The 23,861-nt window shown below is 44.3% G+C and overlaps 1 protein-coding gene across 2 annotated transcripts in view; it reads right to left on the bottom strand.

Moving 5' to 3' along the window:
• Positions 1-1,558: 1,558 nt before the first annotated feature.
• IYD (iodotyrosine deiodinase) overlaps positions 1,559-23,861 on the bottom strand; it is a 54,299-nt gene continuing 31,996 nt past the window's right edge. For both annotated transcript variants that reach the window (XM_077486364.1, XM_077486365.1), the window contains exons 2-5: positions 23,613-23,801; positions 21,064-21,223; positions 16,173-16,329; positions 1,559-1,830 (exon numbers count right to left, since the gene is read on the bottom strand). In XM_077486364.1, coding sequence (XP_077342490.1) covers positions 1,648-1,830; positions 16,173-16,329; positions 21,064-21,223; positions 23,613-23,801 — 689 coding nt within the window. In that variant the 3' untranslated portion in view covers positions 1,559-1,647. The remainder of the gene's footprint in view (positions 1,831-16,172; positions 16,330-21,063; positions 21,224-23,612; positions 23,802-23,861) is intronic.

Here is a 23,861-nt window from a genome sequence, read left to right as displayed (position 1 = left end):
ACTACTGGGATCCTCCTATTTTTTGGCTGTTTTCTCCTTAGTGTTGATTCTTTGGGTGGAAAGCTGGTCAGTAGGAACAAGTATGGAATGTGTGGTTTGCCTTGGTCAGATGTGCAATCCGATAAATATATCCCTATAGTAATCAGTTAGGAGGGGTTCCATAGAGGAATTGTTAAGAGTGAATCCAACAATTTGCACAATGCAATATTTGCATCAGATTCCGATGGTGTGGAAGTAAGTTCAAGCATTATTTATTTATTTTTTTGCACAGTGATGGGTCAGTGCAATTTTTACCATTGATTAGAGCACATGGGCAAGAACAGTCATATTTTTTTAAATTTACATTCTTTCAGGGTAGATGCCTTTATAGAGGCAGCAAGTCCTGAGGTGGTCTGGAGAATAGTTTATAGTTAGAGGCTAAGCCCTTGTACACACGGTCGGAGAATCCGTCGGAATGTGTCCTATCGGACCATGTCGTCGGATAATCCGACTGTGTGTGGTATGCATCGGACTGATTCCGTCGGAATATCCGTCGGACCCAATTTTCCAACATGTTGGAAATATTTCCCGACCAACTGGGCCGGTCGGACATACTCCGATCATGTGTAGCGAATTTTGATTGGACCAAGTGCCACGCATGCTCAGATCAAATTCCTACATCAAAGCTATTGGCTACTAGCCTGAATGTAGTCCCATCGTAACGAAATTACGTCATCACGTTCTGAAAGATCGGATTTTTCGACAACTTAGTCCGACCGTGTGTATGCAACAGTTTCGGACAAGATCCGACGGACAAAATCCGACAGAGAAAATCCGACGGATTTGGTTGTCGAAATCTCCAACCGTGTGTACAGGGGCTAAGACTGTGATAGTTGTTTGTTTGAGTTGTTTGTTGTTCAGTGACACTGCAAAGACGTATGTGGATCCTGAGCAACTGTGTTTGGGACAATCTAGGTCCAAGTGAGACAGGAAGGAAGACAATTAGTATTTCCACAAAATTTAATAGTACTGAGGTGACTTAATGCAAGATGTGTGATGTGGACACCAGCCAACTTTCAGTGCTATTCATGGGTGGATATGCTCCCTGATATTTTAGTCCGGCATGTGGGTGTTAATGACATAGAAGTATGACCCACAGAGAGCTTGTTCTGAACAATAATGTAACCTACTGTGACTTTGAAGGGAATTTCCAGGTGTGGATACATTGGGACCTGTGACTGGAAAACTATAGTGGCATGTTTGCTACATGAACTTGGTGAACAAGGCCTGGATAAAAGTTAATGGTCAGATGGTTAGGTCTATAGCCTGAAATGGGCAGATAGTAGTATGATACTTGGTACTTGCAGATCAGACTATTAATTTCTAGAGGGATGAGAAAAACCTTAAAAAGCAAATCACAGATTTATAGTGTACGTGGGTTTTAAAGGGGGGGTCTTGGAATATTTCAAAAACAGTAAAAAATAAAAAATTCCCAGGCAAAAATATGACATTTTTAACTGCTTACTTTGTAACTGGACCTTGATTATAAACAAAAAAATCTATGAACATTAGTCTGGACTTTGAATGATGCATCAATTAATTTATTTGTTTATTTTACAATGAATCTGGACTTCATGCCTTCATGGCAAGTCTGGATGGGTTCATTATCTAAATGACCACCATAATATCTGTTAAAGGCTTCCGCTTTAAATCGGGCACAGTGGCATCCTTGCTTGGGTAGCCGACAGGTAGAAGCATGAGGAGTTTTTCATTTACCGGGCGTTCAAGTAGTACCCTGAGTCGAGGACCACAGTTCAAAGGAGTAGTAGTTACAGTCACTAAACCTGCATGCTAAAACAAAGGAGGTAAATATTAATTATGAGTGACAAATTATAATCTATGCAATTAGATAAAGTTTGGCTCCAAAAAGAAGAGGTGTTTTGTGGAGCATTGCTGAAGAAAATGAAATTGTAAATGTAATCATCTTTTTGTGAACAAAGATTTCCACGCCTAGTATAACTTATTCTGATCAAACACCTAAAGCGGTTTTATCCTTTTGACACATGTAAAGGTAATGCCTCCAATTAGGAACATAAAGTATGAAGCCAAATCTATGGGATTGTAGCAAGAGAATTAGCCCTTGTACACAAGATCGGAGATTTAGACGAAATGTGTCCGATCGGAGCGTTTTGTCAGATATTCCGACTGTGTGTGGTCTGCATCCGACTGTTTCTGTCGGAATATCCGTCGGATGAAATTTTCCAACTTGCCGGAAATATTTTCCGACAAAATGCTCAGATCGGACATACTCCGATCATGTGTAGAGAATTCCGATCGGACAAAGTGCCACACATGCTCAGATCAAATTCCTACATCAAAGCTATTGGCTACTAGCCTGAACGTAGTCCCGTCGTAACGAAATAACGTCATCACGTTCTGAACGATCGGATTTTCCGACAACTTCGTCCGACCGTGTGTATACAACAGTGTTGGACAAAATCCATCGGACAAAATCCGACGAACAAAATCCGATGGATTTGGTTGTCGGAATCTCCGACCTTGTGTACAAGGGCTAATACATGTTGCTGCTCTCTCTAAAACTAGACAGTGATATAAAAAATACAGATTATATGGCTATTTTGTAGTTATATAATAATATAGGGTGCAGAAACACAGTAGACTGATTGTGATTTATTTCCAACTTCTTTTCCAGCAGAAACATTCATTTTGAACATTTAATGACTGATTCAGTCAACTTTTACTGGGCTTGTATGCATTGTGAATACATGACTAATTTTGTAATAGTTAGGCAATCCACTGTATTAGTTCTTATAGTTGTATCTGATATTGTCCAATATTCTTTCCAACTGCTCATTAAGCTTAGAAGAGAGGGGTTCAAAGAAAATGCCACTGGCACTGAAGCAATTATAACTGTGCAATTTAAAATATAATGGGGCATTAAAACTTACCTTGCAGTATATATTCTGCAAATGTTCTTGGACTAGAGCAGACGCATAGTGAAGCTTTGGACAAGGTTCACATTAAGGCCTCATGCACACGAGACGCAGATGAAACCTCTGTTAAAAAAAAGCTGAAACGCGCGTTTAGAAACGCGCGTTTTGCCGCGTTTGCATGGCGCGTTTAGACGCGTTTAGACGCGTTTAGACGCGTTTGCGTTTAAACGCGTTTATAAAGATAACATCATGTAGACCCTCCCCAAGCTCTCAAAGCATTTTTTTAACTATTTCTGCTATTTTGATCAGAGTGAGCAGCAGCAGCATAGAGAGCAGTTGTACACTTGCATTTGCCGTGTCACTTGCCACGGCACCTGCCACAAGTTGTGGATTGTCCACTTGCCATGTCACTTGCCACAAGTTGGGGATTGTCCACTTGCCACATCACCTGCCACGTCACCTGCCACAAATTGTGGATTGTCCACTTGCCACGTCACTTGCCACATCACCTGCCACGTCACTTGCCACGAGATGTGGATTGTCCACTTTCCACGTCATCTGCCATGCCACCTGCCACAAGCTGTGGATTGTCCACTTGCCACGTCACCAGCCACATCACCTGCCACAAGTTGTGGATTGTCCACTTGCCACGTGACTTGCCACATCACCTGCCACGTCACTTGCCACATCACCTGCCACAAGTTGTGGATTGTCTACTTGCCGCGTCACTTGCCACATCACCTGCCATGTCACTTGCCACGTCACCTGCCACAAGTTGTGGATTGTTCACTTGCCACGTCACCTGCCACGTCACCTGCCACAAGTTGTGGATTGTCCACTTGCCACGTCACTTGCCACAAGCTGTGGATTTTCCACTTGCCACATCACTTGCCATGTCACCTGCCACGTCACTTGCCACGTCACCTGCCACAAGTTTTGGATTGTCCACTTGCCACGTCACTTGCCACATCAGCTGCCACGTCACTTGCCACGAGATGTGGATTGTCCACTTTCCACGTCATCTGCCATGCCACCTGCCACAAGCTGTGGATTGTCCACTTGCCACGTCACCAGCCACATCACCTGCCACAAGTTGTGGATTGTCCACTTGCCACGTCTCTTGCCACGTCCCCTGCCACGTCACCTGCCACAAGTGGATTGTCCACTTGCCACATCACTTGCCACATCACCTGCCACAAGTTGTGGATTGTCCACTCGCCACGTCACTTGCCACATCACCTGCCACAAGTGGATTGTCCACTTGCCACATCACTTGCCACGTCACCTGCCACAAGTTATGGATTGTCCACTTGCCACGTCACTTGCCACATCACCTGCCACGTCACTTGCCACAAGATGTGGATTGTCCACTTTCCACGTCACCTGCCATGCCATCTGCCACAAGTTGGGGATTGTCCACTTACCACGTCACCAGCCACATCACCTGCCACAAGTTGTGGATTGTCCACTTGCCACACCACTTTCCACGTCACCTGCCACGTCACCTGCCACAAGATGTGGATTGTCCACTTGCCACGTCACCAGCCACATCACCTGCCACAAGTTGTGGATTGTCCACTTGCCACGTCTCTTGCCACGTCCCCTGCCACATCACCTGCCACAAGTGGATTGTCCACTTGCCACATCACTTGCCACATCACCTGCCACAAGTTGTGGATTGTCCACTCGCCACGTCACTTGCCACATCACCTGCCACAAGTGGATTGTCCACTTGCCACGTCACTTGCCACGTCACCTGCCACAAGTTATGGATTGTCCACTTGCCACGTCACATGCCAGTCACCTGCCACAAGTTGTTGATTTTCCACTTGCCACGTCACCTGCCAAGTCACTTGCCGCATCACCTGCCAGGTCACTTGCCACGTCACCTGCCACAAGTTGTGGATTGTCCACTTTCCACGTCACTTGCCACTTCACCTGCCACGTCACTTGCCACAAGTTGTGGATTGCCCACTTGCCACATCACTTGCCACCTGCCATGTCACTTGCCACAATTTGTGGATTGTCCACTTGCCACGTCACTTGCCACAAGTTGTGAATTGTCCACTTGCAATTGCAATTGTTTAAAATATTTTTCTAATGGTTTTTCATCATTTGCAATAATTTTTGAGATTTTTAATGTAAAAAAAAAGGTCACCTTTAAAAACGCATATAAACGCAAACGCGGCTAAACGCGGGTGCCGCGTTTAGTCGCGTTTAGCCGCGTTTTGCGTCTGAAACGCAGAAATTTTTGTTTCTGAACGCATTTTTTTGCTTCTGGAAAAACGAGATTAAACGCAACTGCATATAAACGGAAAAAAACGAGACTGTGTGCATGGACACATAGGATAACATTGAATGAGTTCAGGTGCAGTTGAAAAAACTGTCCAACTGCATCTGAACGCGCGTTTAACTGCGTCTCGTGTGCATGAGGCCTTAGTTGAACCATCATCAGTGACTCATGAATAAACAATAGGTATCTCTTACAACATTTATATTACACGATTTCAAGTTGTACATTTCAGTGAGCACAAGGGTGTTCTCAACCTGGAACTTAAGTATGATAACTTAAGAGGTTGAGAGCAATCTTGTGATGTGTTCCCCTTCCCCCCATGTTTTTAAAGAAAAAAAAGGATTGCCAAGTTATAATTACCGTGTCCATATTCCAGTACTATCCACGGTTTCCTCCCCTGTCCAACACCACCAGTCCTCTTTGGGTACGGAACCATGGTCATGTAATTCCATTGGGTCATAGTTCTCCAGGCCTGAGGGGGGCTTGTAATTTACTATGCAAGAAACCACGCTGACCAATGTAAATCAGATTGCAGGTGTCTAGGTGTTAAAGTGGTAGTAAATTCTTGAATTGAAAAGAAATGTGGGCCCCCAGGCAATTTAAGACAAACTGTGCTGCTATGCATCGCATGTTGGCATTTTATGGCAGACTTACCTTAAAAAGAAGCCCTCAAGCAGCATGCTGTCACCGCTTCCATCTTTAACCGGTCTTTCTTTAAAGTTTGCACTTTCCGGGCGTTTTGAATGGGCAGGCAGTAATGACGTCACTGCTCGCAGCACTCTGAATGCATGGCACACCCAGTGTGCTGTCAATTCAGAGCACAGTTCGTATGCACCGGTGATGGCACCGGCTGCTTCAAGCATGAATATCTTCTAAATACTGCACATTTAGGAGGCATTCACTGTACCTACAGATAAGCCTTATTTTAGATTTACCTGTAGGTACAATTAAAAAATATTTGTTTACTACCACTTTAAGCATCCACTAAGAAATCATATTTTCTGAAAAGCTTATTCTACTTCCCTAGGTTAACTCCACACTGCAGTTTCAAGATGTGTTATTACTTCACTTTTGGACCCATTCCACACTGGGGCGGTGCCGGTGTTGGCGGTAAAGCGCCACTAGTTATAGCAGTGCTTTTCAGGCAGTAGCAGCCAAAGAAAGGGTTAAAAGTATCCATGTAGAACTTTTGCAGGCGCTTCAGCAGCGCTGCCCATTCATTTCAATGGACAGGCTGTTTTGGCATCCATGTATACACGGCTCGCAAACCACCACAAAGATGTTGCTTGCAGGATTTTTTTCCCCATCCTGCAAGCGCACCGCCCCAGTGTGAAAGTAGGCAGGAATGAGAGGTGCTTTTCAGGTGCTTTACAGGCGCTAGGGGTCTCACTCTGTGATTCAAACAAGCTATAGGCAAATTTATGCTTACAAGAAAAAAGTAATGCCATAATGCCATCTCTGCGGTGAACAGAGTAAATGGATTGCTGAAGACTTTTGTGTTGTTGAAGATCTTTCCAGTTCCTAATGGGTATGAGAACTGTGTTTGCCAGTGTAGTTTTATTTTCCCTCTGGGATGATGCCTAAATCAGCATTTTGTTTTGCTAGTGGACGAATCTGCCACCAGTAGTGATTGCGTCTCCTTTTTCCTGTCTGTCTGACCCCCCCGACACCCTTTTCTTCTTAATTGCCCAATACTATCTTGATGTGCTCACTCTCTCCAGTACAATCCACCTTTTATGCAAAATTCTTTCTGTAGGAGAGCCTAGGGTCATGTGAATGGGTTCCACATCTTTGAGCTATACCCATGACTGTTATTTGCTTCTTACCCTGTTCTCTACACCAGTGCTATTCAACTTTCTTCATATGGGGGGCCTCAAGTGTGGCCCCTGACATCACCAAAGGACTTCACATAAAATGCATGCTGTCAGAGACAGCAGACACAACAGGATATATTCAAAGTCAATGGGCATGATACAGTTCAGGGACTGCAATCATGATACAGGAGATGGTCATAGACTGCAGACACAATACAAGAGATGGTCAGACACTGTGGACATAGTACAAGAGATGGTCAGAGACTGCGGACATACTACAAGAGGCTTTGACCATATTATACGAGTTGTTGGAAACTGGGGACATTCTTCAGGAGACAGTGAAAGCCCCCACAGTCTCTGACCATCTCCTGTATATAATGAGGGTACAAGAAATCACTACTATAATATGGAAGCAATGATTAGTATCTGCAGGGGCCCCAGGGGCCACATATAAAGTGCCAAAGGGCTGCATGTGGCCCCTGGGCCACAGGATGGGCGCCAGAGATTTGCACTAAAAATAGACAAGACATAGGGTCTGTGCTAATGGTTAAAAGAGGCTGGTAGCTGAAGGATTGATACATGAAAATCCTAATAATAATAATGTTCAAGTAGCAGCACCAATATACATTTCCGATAATAAAGTGGCAAATAGTAACTGTGCAATAAGCTTCAAATTTATATGTGCAAAACGTGTAAACAACAGATATTAAAGTGCTCAATCTGTGAAAGTGCAAATGTCCATTGCATATATAGTAAATTCCACTGAGGTGTTCTTCAAACAGTAATTTTTCGCCACTGTGTTCTGAGCCCAAAGTATTCTAGGCTGAATCAACAAGCTATGCTTCTGGCGTATTTCCCAAAACCACCAAATGAGTGCAACAGGTGTGTTTCATAGTTCTCCTCCACTTGCACATAGACAAAGCAAATAAAATAAGCCCATTGTGTAGTATATTCACATTGTATTGAAAAATTACTGTTTGAAGAGCATCTCACTGGGATTTATATGCAGAAGACATTTGGTGCACTTTCACAGATTGAGCACTTTATTAATATCTGTGATTCAATATTGGTTTCACATATAAGTTTGAACTTTATTGCACAGTTAGTATTTTGCACTGTTCACGCTGCCTCTGAACCATCCCCCATCTCCTTCCCTTCTCTCCCATGCCACCCCAGCCAGCTTCCTATGACTTAGTGGCCGCCTCTGCACTCTACCAGCTCTATACTCTTTCTATTAGCCAACTCAGAGCAGAGATGACAAGGTTAATGCTCTTGGTCTGCTCTTGGTCTGCAAACAGGGCCAGATTAAGAACATCATGGGCCTGGTGCTGAGGATTTTGGTGGGGCCTTTTATAAACAATAAATTAAAAATGCTAACTATTTTTTGTTATAACAAATTAAATTAAAGAATGCGAGGGAGGATGAGAGAGAAAGAGAGAGAGAGAACGGGGATGAAAGAGGTGTGAGGGGTAAGGGAGGAAGGATGAGAGAGAAAGGAGGGGATGAGAAAAAGAGGATGCACATGAGCATGTGTGGGAATGACATCAACGCAGCCTGGCCAAGGCAAGTGACCGAAGGCACAGAACCTAGAAGGAAGACCGGGTGAAGATGGAAGTGCCCGGGGCCCCGTCGGGTTGATTACAGCACAGCACTGGAGGGCTCAGTCTGACAATTTAAGTGTGCCCTAATGTGCTAATATGCTGTGCATACTTGTACATTATGGCATAACCTACCCCAAAGCCTCTAAAAAGTAGTAATGTTAGAAAAGTTTACTACCGCTTTAATATCACAGGAGCCACTCATGGGGCCCCCTACTGACCCTGTGGCCCCTGGGCAGTGCCTAAGTGCAGAGTTGTCAACATTTCAAAAATATTTTCAGGAACGCTTTTTTTTACAAGTGCTATATTTAGAGTAGCTGACATCCCCCGTGTTCCTCTATACATCACAATAGTAATTACAAAATTAAATAAGTACTAATAATGGGGCAGAACAAATGAGGACTGTGAGATTTCCTTTAGTTGAACTGACAAAAGTGCCCATTCTAGAGCTGGTAACATTGAGGAACATTCAGTATAATTTTAAAGAACAGTTTTTGTGGGTAAGAGGCATAGGGGAGGAGTATGGATGGTATAAAAGTGGGAAGTATGTGCAGGTGAGGGAGAAGAATGTAGAGGGTCTAACAGTGGGCACCATGTACATGAGAGGAGTGTGAAGGGTATGACAGTGGGCAGTATGCACAGCAGAGGAGTGTAGAGGGTATGACATTGGGCACTATGTATAAGAAAAGAGTGTGGAGGGTATGACAGTGAGCAATATGTACAGGAGTGTGGAGGGTATGATAGTGGGCACTATGTACAGGAGAGAAGTGTGGAGAGTAGGACAGTAAGCAGTAATTACAGGAGAGGAGTGTGGAGGGAGGGTATGACGGTGGGCACTATGTATAGGAGGGGAGTATGGAGGGTATGACAGTGAGTAGTATGTAGAGGAGAGGAGTATGGAGGATATGACAGTGGGCACTATGTACAGGAGAGAAGTGTGGAGGTTATGACAGTGGGCACTATGTATAGGAGAAAAGTGTGGAGGGTATGACAGTGGGCACTATGTATAGGAGAGGAGTATGGAGGGTATGACAGTGAGTAGTATGTACAGGAGAGGAGTGTGGGAGGGTATGACAGTGTGCACTATGTATAGGAGATAAGTGTTTGAGGTATGACAGTGTGCACTATGTATAGGAGAGGAGTGTGGAGGGTACGACAGTGGGCACTATGTATAGGAGAGAAGTGTTGGAGGTATGACAGTGGGCACTATGTATAGTAGAGGAGTGTGGAGGGTATGACAGTGAGTAGTATATACAGGAGAGGAGTGTGGAGGGTACGACAGTGGGCACTATGTACAGGAGAGAAGTGTATGACAGTGGGCACTATGTAGAAGAGAGGAGTGTGTAGGATATGACAGCGGGCGTTATGTATAGGAGAGAAGTGTGGAGGGTAAGACAGTGAGCAGTATGTACAGGAGTGTGGAGGGTATGATAGTGGGCACTATGTACAGGAGAGAAGTGTGGAGAGTAGGACAGTAAGCAGTAATTACAGGAGAGGAGTGTGGAGGGAGGGTATGACGGTGGGCACTATGTATAGGAGGGGAGTATGGAGGGTATGACAGTGAGTAGTATGTAGAGGAGAGGAGTATGGAGGATATGACAGTGGGCACTATGTACAGGAGAGAAGTGTGGAGGTTATGACAGTGGGCACTATGTATAGGAGAAAAGTGTGGAGGGTATGACAGTGGGCACTATGTATAGGAGAGGAGTATGGAGGGTATGACAGTGAGTAGTATGTACAGGAGAGGAGTGTGGGAGGGTATGACAGTGTGCACTATGTATAGGAGATAAGTGTTTGAGGTATGACAGTGTGCACTATGTATAGGAGAGGAGTGTGGAGGGTACGACAGTGGGCACTATGTATAGGAGAGAAGTGTTGGAGGTATGACAGTGGGCACTATGTATAGTAGAGGAGTGTGGAGGGTATGACAGTGAGTAGTATATACAGGAGAGGAGTGTGGAGGGTACGACAGTGGGCACTATGTACAGGAGAGAAGTGTATGACAGTGGGCACTATGTAGAAGAGAGGAGTGTGTAGGATATGACAGCGGGCGTTATGTATAGGAGAGAAGTGTGGAGGGTAAGACAGTGAGCAGTATGTACAGGAGAGAAGTGTGGAGAGTATGACAGTGGGCACTATTTATAGTAGAGAAGTGTGGAGGGTATGACAGTGGGCACTATGTATAGAAGAGGAGGATGAAGTAATCTGGGAATGAAAAATGTAAAGGTTTGTGGAAGGATGTTTAGGGACTGTGTAGTGGTTAAGCGGGCCATACATGGAATGAAATTACACCAATTAAGCAGAGACCAGCCATAGTCGATCTATGTATGGGCCAGCTGGTTTTACACAAGTCAACCTATTAACCAACTTGAGTACAATCAGCCTGTCAGGTTTTCCCCAAAACAATCAGTGCTGCCAGCTATAGTTAGCAACACTAATCATTGTATTCACTGGCAGAACACAATAACACTGCGGGAGTGATTGCCCAATTCACAGGTCAGAAGGTAGTTACTAGTCAGTCCCTGGGTAGGCACTGGTTAGTATCAGAGCCAGATACACACAGGTTACATACTCCACGATCGTTAGAGCGAGAGCAATAATTCTAGCACTAGACCTCCTCTGTAACTCTAAACATGTAACCTGTAAAAAAAGTTAAAGCATCGCTTAGTACACAACAAAAAATTGTGCTAACTTTAGTGGTTTTTTTTTTATGAATGAAACAGCTTCTTTCCAAAAAAAAGTTTGAAAAATTTCTGTGCAAATATCATGTAACATAAAAAGTTGCAAAGATCACCATTTTATTCCATAGGGTGTCTGCTAAAACAATATATAATGCTTGAGGGTTCTGAGTAATTATCTAGCATAAAAAAATGATGATTTTTACATGTAGGAAGTCTCAGACAGGGGCGGCTCTAGGCATTGTGAGGCCTTAGGCAAAACTTAGACATGAGGCCCCACTGATGCCCTTAAAATACGCAGAAGGCATTCCCAGATTGAGATCCTCCTGTGGTGGATGGGAGAAGTGATGTGCGGGGACAAAACATCACTCCTCATTGGCTGGCAGGCAGAACATCAGGAGTCTTAGGTTAGGCGAGAGGTGAGTGTAACAGGGCTCTTAACGTTGCCTGCACACAGCAGCATTAAAATGTCTTGTAATGTTTTTAAAGTGCTGCAAATCAGATGTTCGGCATGCTTAGGGCCCTTTCACACCGAGCCACCTAGGGTGTCAGTGGTAAAGTGGCACTATTTTTAGCGCCGCTTTACTGTCGTTTTAGCTGCACTATTGGGCCGTTAGTGGGGGGGTTTTAACTAGCTAGCGGCCAAAAAGGGGTTAAATCCACCTGCAAAATGGTGCTGGAGTAGCGTTTTGGCAGCGGTATCACAGCGCTGCCCCATTGATTTCAAGTGAGTTCACAGCTCCAAAGAAGCTGCTGGCAGGAGTTTTTCTGACGCCCTGCCAGCGCACTGCTCCAGTGTGAAAGCCCTTAGGCTTTCACACTGGAGTGCATGGAGCAGCTGTTTTAGGGCATTTTGCAGGCGCTATTTTTAACGCTATTCCGCCTGCAAAACGCCTGCAAAACGCCCTGAGTGTGAAAGGGGTCTTAAGTGAGACAGGGCTCCTAACGCTGCCTGAGCACAGCAGTGTTAAGGTAAGGTGACCAGATTTTTAAAATGAAATCTGGGGACATTTATTTTTACTAGTAATGGCAGCAATCAGCGACTCATAGCGGGACTGCAATATTGCGGTGGACAAATCGGACACTAAGTGACACTTTTGACACTTTGTGGAAACCAGTGACATTAATACAGTGATCAGTGCTAAAAATATGTACTGTCACTGTACTAATGACACTGGCTGGGAAGGGGATAACATCTAGGGCAATCAATGGGTTAAATGTGTGCCTAACAAGTGTTTTCGCACTGTGGGGGAGGTGCTTTTACTAAGGGAAGACATGGATCACTGTACCTGCTTTGCAGGAACACAGAATCAATGTCTTCCATACTGACAGAATGGCGAACTGCCTTGTTTACATAGGATGCAATGTAGTCTATTCACAGACACCCCCAAAGCACACCTGTGTTGAAGTCTTGAAGGCACTGGCAGCCCCACGATTGGATCTGCTTCCCCTCTATTCCTGCTGCTGGACATCATCAACTGAGCTCAGCTGCCTCTCTCTGCCCGTCGCCTCCGCCACCTGCCTCACAGCCTCTCAGGTCTCCCTCTCTGGGCCCCGGCTACTACTGGGTGGGGAGCAGAGGAAAATGACTGGCTGGGATTTTAGCCAAGGCAGAAGAACATGTGTGCGGAGCTGAATGGGTATATCCTGGAAACTGAAGAAATATTCCATCTGCTCCGACCAGCACATCATCATCAGAAAGGGATACAGATAATGGAAAAAAATACACCCCCCTAAGCCTCCGGCCCAACCTCCTACAGGAGAGAAAAAAATAAAGGCAGCGGGCAGCAGCTGCCGGCTGTTTTCACCATAGGTTAGGGTGGCCTAGGGGGAAATTGCCACTGTGACCCCTGGCCCAGCCCACCCCTGAAATCATACATCACACTTCCCAGTCTGTGTACAGGAGGGTGGCTAAGTGGACGAAGGTCTGCTGAGCTCCTGTCACCCTTCTCAGTGCCACCCACCATAAAAGCAGCGGGCCCGCAGGTGAGACAGTGATGCCCGGTAAACACGGTGAAGGGGGTTGCACATCGTGGCAGTTGTGGAAATGATAGGTGGCTTCACAGCCACTTGTAACACTTCCACATGAAAGGTCAGAGTTGGCTTTACTAAAGTACACATACTCCTAGCTACTATAGTGGCTTGGTGTGTACAAAACAAAAAAACAAAAAAAAAAACACATTCAGCACTGTAAAAATCAGAATCCCCAGCAAGTGGCTGGGGATTAGCATTTTACTGCCCCCCTATCCTGGCCCCTGAGGTGGCGGCTTAAGCCGTCATATGGTAGTGCGGGCCACTGTTATAGGGAAGTTTTTAGGCTTGGTTCACACCAATTTTTCACACTGCAGTGCAAATCACATGTGAAGGACCCTTTTTTGGACTGCACCAGAATTGGATTGCATGGGTGTTCACACCCATGTGATCTGATTCATGTCTGAATTGACAGTTTGCACTGCAATGCGGGAACCCGCAGTGGATTCGCAGGATTCTCGCATCACACCTGCAAACCCACTGTGGGTTCCCGCATCACATGTCACCCGATGGCACAAACTGCTGGGAGTGTTAAATAAAAGTTAATGACACTCCCAAATCAGTTCACATATTGCAGTGCAAACTGCAAATTCGGACAGGAATCTGATTGCATGGGTGTGAAAACCCATGCGTTACGATTCTGCTGCGGATCAGAAAAGGGGTCCTGTGCAAGTTTGGTCTGAATGCAATGTGAATTCAGCCATACTAGCTGTATGGCTGAAATCGCATTGCACAGAAATTGCATGCGATTTGCACTGCAGTGTGGTACAAATCGCATTCAATGTCGGACATTGTTGCAGTGTAAACTAGCACTAAGTCTGAAATCTTCATCTCTAATCATTGGTGCATGTTGCAGCTGCGAATAGGGCCTGCAGGCAGTATAAGACCCCTTTCACACTGAGGCGTTTTTCAGGCGCTTTTGGGCTAAAAATAGCACCTGTAAAGCACCTGAAAAATGGGTCCCCTGCAGTCTCAGTGTGAAAGCCCGAGTGCTTTCACACTGAGGTGCTGCGCTTGCAGGATGTTATAAAAACTCCTGCAAGCAGCATCTTTGGAGTGGTGAAGGAGCGGTGTATACACCACTCCTCCACTGCTCCTGCCCATGGAAATTAATGGCCAGCGCTGCTGAACTACCGGCAAAGCGGCGCTTTGCAGGTGGTTTTTAAAAAAATTTTGTCCGCTACTGGGGGTTAAAAACACCCAGCTAGCGGCTGAAAACCTTTGCAAAAACTACAGTAAATGGCCGCTAAAATTAGCGGTGCTTTACTGCTGACGCCCCAGTCTGAAAGCACCCTTCGGGCCAAAGAATAACAGGGTGGGCAGTTCCTATAGATGGCAGTAGATAATGGCCAAATGACCCTCTTACCATACCTGGGGATACAGCTCATTCTGGGTTGCCTGTGGCGATTCCGCTGGGTAGCACCCAGATCTGTATTCTGGACATAACTTCATGCCTTTCTTCACAAGGGATGGTGCTGGCTGTGTGGCTTTCCCTGGTGGTGCAGTGCAATGAGATTCTCTCTCTCTCTCGCTGGAGTTCTGGGTGCACTTCCCCAAAAGCTCTCCTGAGCTCCTGGGTCTCTTTCCCTCCTCTTCAGCTGGACACGCTGAGGGCTGCAGTTTCTTCCAATGGAGTTGCAATGTCCAGACCGGACTACAATTCCCACAATTCTCCTCTCTGCTTCAGTTTAGTGGTTTTTTTTTTTTCTTGCACAATAAGAAGGAGGGGGAAGAAACATAGTCAGCACAGCTCCCTCAGTGATGAGAGGAGGAGAGGGGAGAAGAGCCCACAGCTGCTGCTGCTGCTGCTGCTCTCTCTGTCCACACAGACACAGCCGCTCCGATCTTCTGCTGCTCTGGAGGGGGAATGGGCAGGAAGCACAGAGAACCCTCCAGTCTTTCAGCGGTGGCTCAAGCAGGGGGGTGAAGGAGGTCTCCTTCTCGGACTGCACCTGTCATTTGCCGGCGGCTGGCGGGGAGAGCAAGGGATGGGGATCCTGGCACTCCACATATCGGGCAAATTCAGCGATGGCGAGGCCCCTGCGATCGTGAGGCCCAAGGCGATCGCCTAATTTGCCTAATTGGAGAGCCGCCTCTGGTCTCAGAATGGGCCTGGGTGGCAAGAGGTTAATTATCATAAATAATATACAAATAATTATTATAAGCACTGTGAATTCATCCTCTCAGTCTGCTGCAGAGTGTTCCAGCTTGTATTTAAACTGGCCGCTCTGTATGTAGCTTCTGACAGGCTGCGCAAGGAGCCCCGTATCTCTGGAACCATAGATGATAGCAGCCCCACATTTTAACCAGTGCTGGAGTGGGTCTTTAGCTACCTACCCCCCTACAATCCTCAAAGTCGATCTTTTTTTTTTTTTGTTTTTTGTTTTTTTGGGGGGGGGGGGGGAATGGGCCTATCTTGAGAAAGGGGCCTGGAACTGCAGCCCCAATAGCCCCTATGTTAATCCGGCCCTGTCTGCAAAGGATATACAGCTTCAGTGAAAGAGGACCACTAAAGTTTGAAGGATAAGGGAGGAGTGAAGGACATATTATACTTTCTCCCCTTCCTACAGATACAACAGGGACAGCCAGCCTGGGCAACACAGAGGATAGCTCAGCAATCAGCTCGGGCTGTTGTGTTTTGGCTCTGAAAACTTTTGCAAGTGTCTCAATACATTTGGGATTACCATATGATAATTTGCATCTTCTTGACACTTATTTGTAGAGGGCCAGAATAAACAATTACTTCTTAATCCTATTCAATATGTACACAACAACCTGTAATACAGTTATTTTATTTTTGAGTTATATGGGGTAATATACTCTACCTGAATGGCTGCAAGGAGTATTCCACAAGCAATTGACACACTGATCTCATTGTAATAATGAGTCTTCTTTCTGTCACTAGAAAGTATTCCATAGACTTGTTTAAAGACCAAGATCAAATATGGAGCAGTGTCTAGATATTCTTTTACCCAGTTTGTTCTAAAATAGAAGAAAAAAACATTAATACAGAAATATACTGTATTTACATTAGCTTGTATGAATATATTTGCCTTTAGCTGCACTTGATCACATAGCTGCTCATAAATGATGGTCCTTTTGGTTTTGGAAGAAAACCTCAACCAATAATGCAGCACATGGTGTTTAAGAAGTCAATTGTCAAACTGAGCTCTGGGGAAAAGTTCCAATACTCTTGTAAATTGAACAGCTTATTTGTGTTTAGTAAATCACCCCTCTAAGCCCTTGTACACACGGTCGGACATTCCGACGGAAAATGTCCGATCGGACCGTGTTGTCGGATAATCCGACCGTGTGTGGGCTCCATCAGACTGTTTTCGTCGTTAAATCAGACGGACAAAGTTTTAGAGCTGGGCTATAAAATTTTCCGACAACATGATCCAATCGGACTTTGTCTGATCGTTTGTGGAGAATTCCGATCGGACAAAGTGCCACGCATGCTCAGATCAAATTTCCTAGACCAAAGCTATTGGCTACTAGCCTGAACGCAGTCCCGTCATAATGAAATAACGTCATCACGTTCTGAACGATCGGATTTTCCAACAACTTTGTCCGACCGTCTGTATGCAACACCAGTTTCGGACAAAATCCGACGGATTTGGTTGTCGGAATGTCCGACCATGTGTACAAGGGCATAGAGTCCAAAGGTGTGACATAGATTGTGTTATTTTTCATAGTGGTGGGTATTATCGCCAACTGACGGCAACTCAGGAGAAGCAGCTGGGATGGGATCAACAGAGTAGAGGAGCAAAAGGGTATGCATAAGCACCAGAGTATAAATTCCATAAAGCTGCAATAGGTTTACTTTAGGTTCGTATTTAATGTCGCAGTGGAAGAAGAACCCAAACACTAACTATTCTCTTAAACATTTCCTACCTTATCTAGCATACCATCTATAAAAAAGATCTGTGTACTTGCCTCTTTTAAACCACTATGGCACGGTCGTGTGCTCCTGCAGCTCTGCCTCCCCTGTGCCTGTGAGCGGCTTCTGCAGGGGAAAGGAGGGAGTGCCAGCAAACGCTAAGCCGTTGTTCACAGCCATTGTCGAGCACTCCCTTATACAGGAGAGATGAAGCTGCAGGATCATCTGACCAGACTGAATTAACCACTTCAGCCCCAGAAGAATTTACCCCCTTCCTGACCAGAGCACTTTTTAGGATACGGCACTGCATCGTTTTAACTGACAATTGCGTGGTCATGCGGCATTGCACCGAAACAAAATTGATGTCCTTTTTTTTCCCCACAAATAGAGCTTTCTTTTGGTGGTATTTGATCACCTCTGCAGTTTTTATTTTTTGCACTATAAACAAAAAAATAGCGACAATTTTGAAAAAAAAAGCATTATTTTTTACTTTTTTCTATAATAAATATCCCCAAAAGATATATATGAAAAAATTCTCTCAGTTTAGACCGATATGTATTCTTCTACATATTTTTGGTAAAAAAAATAAATAAATCGCAATAAGCGTATAGTGATTGGTTTGTGCAAAAGTTATATCATCTACAAAATAGGGGATAGATTTATGGCATTTTTATTATTATTTTTTTTATTAGTAATGGCGGTGATTTGCGATTTGTATCATGACTGCGACATTGTGGAGGACACATCTGACACTTTTGACACTATGTTGGGACCAATGACATTTAGACAGCAATCAGTGCTATAAAAATGCACTGATTACTGTGTAAATGACACTGGCGGGGAAGAGGTTAAACGCTAGGGGGAGATCAAGGGATTAAGTGTGCCCTAGGGAGTGATTCTAACTGTGGGGGGGTGGGCTCACTACAACATGACAGAGATCACTGCTCCCAATGACAGGGAGCAGTAAATCTCTGTTATGTTGCTAGGCAGAACAGGGAAATGCCTTGTTTACGTCTCTCCCTGCTCTGCTGCTCCGTGTCACGATGGCGGGCCCCCGGGCGCCCACTAAGCCACGTCTTAAAGGGGACATACATCTACGCCCATTTGCCCAGTCATGCCATTGTGCTGACATACATCGTTGTGCACTGGTCAGCAAGCAGTTAAAAAAAGGTGAGTACACATCTTTTTCACACAGGGTATGCCAGAGGAGATGGGAAGGGAACGATTTTTTACGAATAGTTAATATTCGGCTTTTCTTCCACTTCAACTATAATGTTAAACATATAGACAAATTACGAAATAAATTGATAAATCTTAACCCCTTGGTGCCGACTTTACCCATATATGCAGCCTCTCGGTGGGTGGGCCTTGACGCCGAGTGGTTGCATATATGCAGCCCTGTGTTTACAACTTACAGTGCTGAGTGCGCACTCCTAGCATGGTAGGTGGAAGGGCTCAGTAAGCTTTTATATAGGAGTAAGAGTAATAGGAAAATTTGGTTGGTGGCAGAACATGTGAATTATAGTGGGGTGAACTCAATATAAGAGAATCGGACATATAATCATTTTACAATTTAACCTATTATGAACTTTGGGCATGCCCCACACACCCCAAAATACTCCCTCTCCTTCTGCCCGCTGCTGCTCCCCCTCCATCCTCTCAGTTGTCATCAATTCTAAGCTGTCAGAATGGCAGCTGGGAGTTGCTGTATAAATACAGAGAGTAGCAGAACTGCTACTGAAAAAAATAAATAAATAACTATCTCCTGACAATGTTTACAAACACCAAAAATATATAGACAGATTCAAAATATAATTTGTCTAAAAAAAGTTGTACTTTGTTTTTTTAACCACTTCAGCCCCAGAAGGATTTACCCCCTTAGTAACCACCACATAGTGTCTACAAAATAGGAGGATATATTTATGGCATTTTTTTTTTTACTAGTAATGTGGTGATCAGGGATTTTTGGCAGGACTGCAACATTGCGGCAGACAGATTGGACACTTTTGACACTTTTTTGGGACCAGTGACATTATTACAGTTATCAGAGCTGAAAATAGCCACTGATCACTGTATAAATGGCTGTGGCAGGGAAGGGGTTAACACTATGGGGCAATCAAGGGGTTAACTGTTCCCTAGGGAGGTGTTTCTAACTGTGGGGGGAGTGTACTGACAGGGAGTACATAGAGATCGCGGTTCCTGATCACCAGGAACAGATGATCACTCTGTACTCCCCTGACAGAACGGGGATCTGTTTGTTTACATTGACAGATCCCCGTTCTGGCTCTCAGTGGAGCAATCGAGGGTGGCTGGCGGATATGGCAGCTGCCAGCCACACGCATAGGCTTCGGCGGCACGCGTGCGTGCCTGCTTTAGCTATTAAAGGGACTGCCACGCTGTTGTGTGGTCACATGATCTTTTCCTTTTCTTTGACATCTGCAGGCAAAGATCTTTGGAAGGTGCCTCTATTAGTCTGCTGATGTATGCTCTCTACATTGTGAACCTTTGTCTGACATGCCCTGATATGTGACTGGCACAGCACCAAGCTAAATAAAAACTATTTCAGAAGAGCAATTCAAATTAGATTATAAATATCAAATAACTGTTTTACAGCTCCCAATAAATCTTTATTGTATATCAAATGTGTATTTTTTTGTGCGTTAATATGGTGTAAGCAGAGTCAGAGGTGACTGGCGCTAACATTTCTTTTGTTCAGACGGCATCTGCATCCAAGGCTCTCTTTTTTACTTTCTAGGTATTTGCAATTACAATAGATATATTTAATACTGATTTATATTAAAACAAAGCTTTTTGTGAGTTTCTTAGTGAATGTAATCAATCAGCGTACTATATCCCGCCCCCATAGTTTTTAGCAATAGGAGGACATGAGGAGGGGGAGGGGTGTATCATTTACCACTGTGTATATGCCCACATGTGTGACTCTATAGTCATGTGGGCTACATGGATAAGAAAAAGGAGGAAATTAAGAGCTTAGAAGGAAACTGAAATTGAGCATGCTCCATAGAGGACACAAGCTGTTCTACACAATCTGAGGCTGCAGAGGGGACACAGAGACGATAGGAGTGACAGATAAAGGCAGGCTCAACCAGGTATATTTCATTCTACATAACACAAAAGCTTTTGTACCTTTGTGAGTATACACACTCAGTTCTATAGCATATAATGAGAGTTTTTCATAATCTGGGTTTAATGACACTTTATGTTCTTAAAAAGAAGCTTCAGGGCCCTGCAGAAAAAAATAAAAGTCAGCAGCTACAAATACCATAGCTGTTAACTTTTAATATTAGGACGCTTATCTATTCAGTGTTCGGTGTCTTCCCCCCAGAGCTGATTTTTCAGTCAGCTATTGAGTGCTGCTCTGCACAAAGGAAAACCAACAGTGAAGCCGTGCGGCTTCACAGCCGTTTCCCTACTGCGCTTGCGCTCTCTAAATGAGCCGGCTGCAGGGGAAGGAGGAGGGGGGCCAAACTTCTGGCTGAGTTTGCCACGGTGTCAAAACCGGGTACCCACTCCCCCCCCCAAAAGGTGCCAAATGTGGCAGCAGAGGGGGGAGGAGGCAGAAGAACAAAGCTTTCCCCTCCGCTTTAAGTTTGAGAGCTGAAGTAGTTAAAATGATCTTCATCTACATGTATGCATATGTGTGTATTTTATATTTTAATATATTAAGGTAATCAGTTCAAGATACTACATGATGGTTTCTATCTTTAAAACCCACTGTTTCTAGTATACTGCTCTTATATATTTTATTTTCATTTCAAGATATTGGCATATATATATATATACTGTCCATGGAAATATGTTTATCAATTCTTTACCTTAATCTTTTCAGATCATTAACCCATTTGTCTCCCATTCTTTTTCTGTAGTTTACCTCTTCCTCTTCTTCAATTATTTCTCGAATCCTGTGCTTTACCTCTGGATCTTGGACAACAACAAATGTCCAGGGTTCAGTGTGAGCCCCGCTTGGAGACGTCCCTGAAAATCATATGGTACATAGGAGGAGGGGTCATTTCAGGTATTTGGTAGAGAGAAGAATGACAATGCCAAAGTGCATTATGCCCCATACACATGGTCGGATTTTCAGGCGGAAAATGTGTGATTGGATCATGTTGTCGGAAAATCTGACCAATCTGTGTGGGCTCCATCAGACTTTTTCCATCTGATTTTCCAACGCACAAAGTAAAATTTTCTGACAACAAAATCCGATCGTTTAAATTCTGATCGTGTGTAGACAATTCCAACAGACAAAGTGCCACGAATTAGGAAAAAGAAAAGGAAATCTGCGCTACAGTGAAAAACCAGAAGGTTGTGTGATGCGGCAATTCAAAATATATACCAAAAAATACTATATATATGTAAATTAGAAAAAAGAGAAAAGGAACTGCGCAATCCCTAATGTTTGATATTAAGGTGTAAATAACCCAACAGTGAAGAACAAGGGTGCTCAATGTTGCATGAAATTTAACATGAACCCCAACATTGAAACTAAATACATTAACAGCATATACTAATACAGTGTTATAAAGAAATATGTGTAGTAACACATTGTGTAGTAATACATTAACAGCATATACTAATACAGTGCAATAAAAATATATGTGTAATAACACCAGTTAGTGTAAACAAGCCCTATTAAAATACTATAATCTCAATAGTTCTGGTGCTCCAAGAAAAAACATACAAAAAAGCTGAAAAAAGTTACATAAACAGCTGATATAACGACATTATAAAGTCCTGGTGAATGAATTCAAAACCACCATGTATCCACGGTGACTTGTGCAAATTCTAAACCAAGTGTAAACGTGAAACAGAAAATAAAGTACACCACCACCGTGTAGATAACAGTAGCTCCTTACCAGATACCCCAGTAAGGAGTGCGTATCTTAAAGATCAGGTCAGAGTATGCGTCAAACTCGGATCATCAAAGGGCCAAAAACTTCGGGAGCCGAACTCAAATGTATTCCAACCAAGAGGAAAAATGGTCCACCGTAAGAAGGAAAAGACACTCCAAATAGTGTAAAACCATTTATTATAAAATAAACATAAAAAGAAGTGCACTTACAAGCGTAAATGGACACAGGGCATATCATCAATGGAAAAGCGTCGGCCGATCGCAAACTCCAAACGATATCCTCTTCTATTACAATTTCTGATGAGGCAAAAAGCGTGTCACGCCACCCAACGCGTTTCGTGAAAAGTTCACGTCGTCCTGGGGTGTGGGTGACACGCCAAAATGCCCCAGATTTATAGTGGATAATGTCCCGAGTCACCTCCTCCATTGGACCACTCAGCCGCACTTCCGGGTGTAGACCGGAAGTGACGCATATAGGTCATTAATTATATTAAAAACTACCCTAATCCACCACGAATTAGGGAACGAAAAAATGATAATAAAAACGAAAATCACATACCTGTGGTAAAGCCACTAACTTACAGATCCGAAGGGTACAAATATACTTAAAACGGGACAACTAAGCTCCGTAATTCACGAGGCAAAGCCAAGCCTCCATATCAGCACCAATGAAGTGCGGGGTCGAGGGTCGGAGCGACGGAAGTGACGCGCATCAGCGCCGTCACCCGTCCCTCTTCAATGAATGAACGACCCGATCCCACCCCCTCCTATAGCGCGATTGGGTGAGCGCACTACATCTCCGCCCACCACGGAAGTGCGAGCGCTTCACCTAAGCCAAGCCTCGCTCTCACTGAGTAGGTGGAGCGATTGTACGTACGTGCGCCCTACTGCCGCCAAGCCTCGCTTCAACTATGTGAACGAAGTAGCGGCGGAGCGCCCGCATGCACGCCCCACTATAACCAAACCTCGTTACAACTATGTGAGTGGAGCAACGCACGAAAATCCTCCCTCAATAACGAAAAGAGAATAGGGCGAACACCAATCGGCCACCTGACTGGTACAGACCTATCCCTGACTGTTAAAAAGACAGGACCTCTGGTGTCCATATGCTAAAACACCCAAAGACAAAGAAAAGGGAGGAGGGGACTCGTTCCATTGCTAATATTAATAGTGGTCAAATTAGATACATATGGACACCAGAGGTCCTGTCTTTTTAGTTCCTTTTCTCTTTTTTCTAAAGTGCCACGAATGCTCAGAATAAACTAAGAGATGAAAGCTATTGGCTACTGGCCCGTTTATACTCCCGACGTACGTGTTTGACGTCACCTCGTTCCAAACTATCGGATTTTCCGACAACTTTGTACGACCGTGTGTATGCAAGACAAGTTTGGCCCAAAATCCATCGGGAAAAAAATCTGACGGATTTTGTGGTCATAATGTCCGACTGTGTGTATGGGGCATTAAAATGTTTCTAAAGCCTAGAGTTGCTGCAGGAAATGACAGTAAAACAACCTGCTGCTCGGATGATGTTGTCAATGACTTCTCTTGGAACAGATTCATTGCTGATAAACCTCACAGATCTCCTTTGGTTAAGCATCTCATAAAATTCTTTTGACCTCTTCACCATATCCTGTGGATCATAACGCAGTGGGCTAAAGGGAAGATGTGAGATGTCTTCTTCATCCATGCCTTCATCTTTCCCTTGTAGGAAAAAAAAAACGAAACATTCAAAATCTTTACATAGAACAAGGGAATATTACA

Source organism: Lithobates pipiens, unplaced genomic scaffold (genome assembly GCF_037356315.1).
Source record: "Lithobates pipiens isolate NorthernLeopardFrog02 unplaced genomic scaffold, aLitPip1_a1.2 Scaffold_18, whole genome shotgun sequence".
In the NCBI taxonomy this organism is placed as follows: Eukaryota; Metazoa; Chordata; class Amphibia; order Anura; family Ranidae; genus Lithobates; species Lithobates pipiens.
The sequence above is the reverse complement of the archived record's forward strand: the minus strand, read 5'-3'. Positions and strand labels throughout refer to the sequence as shown.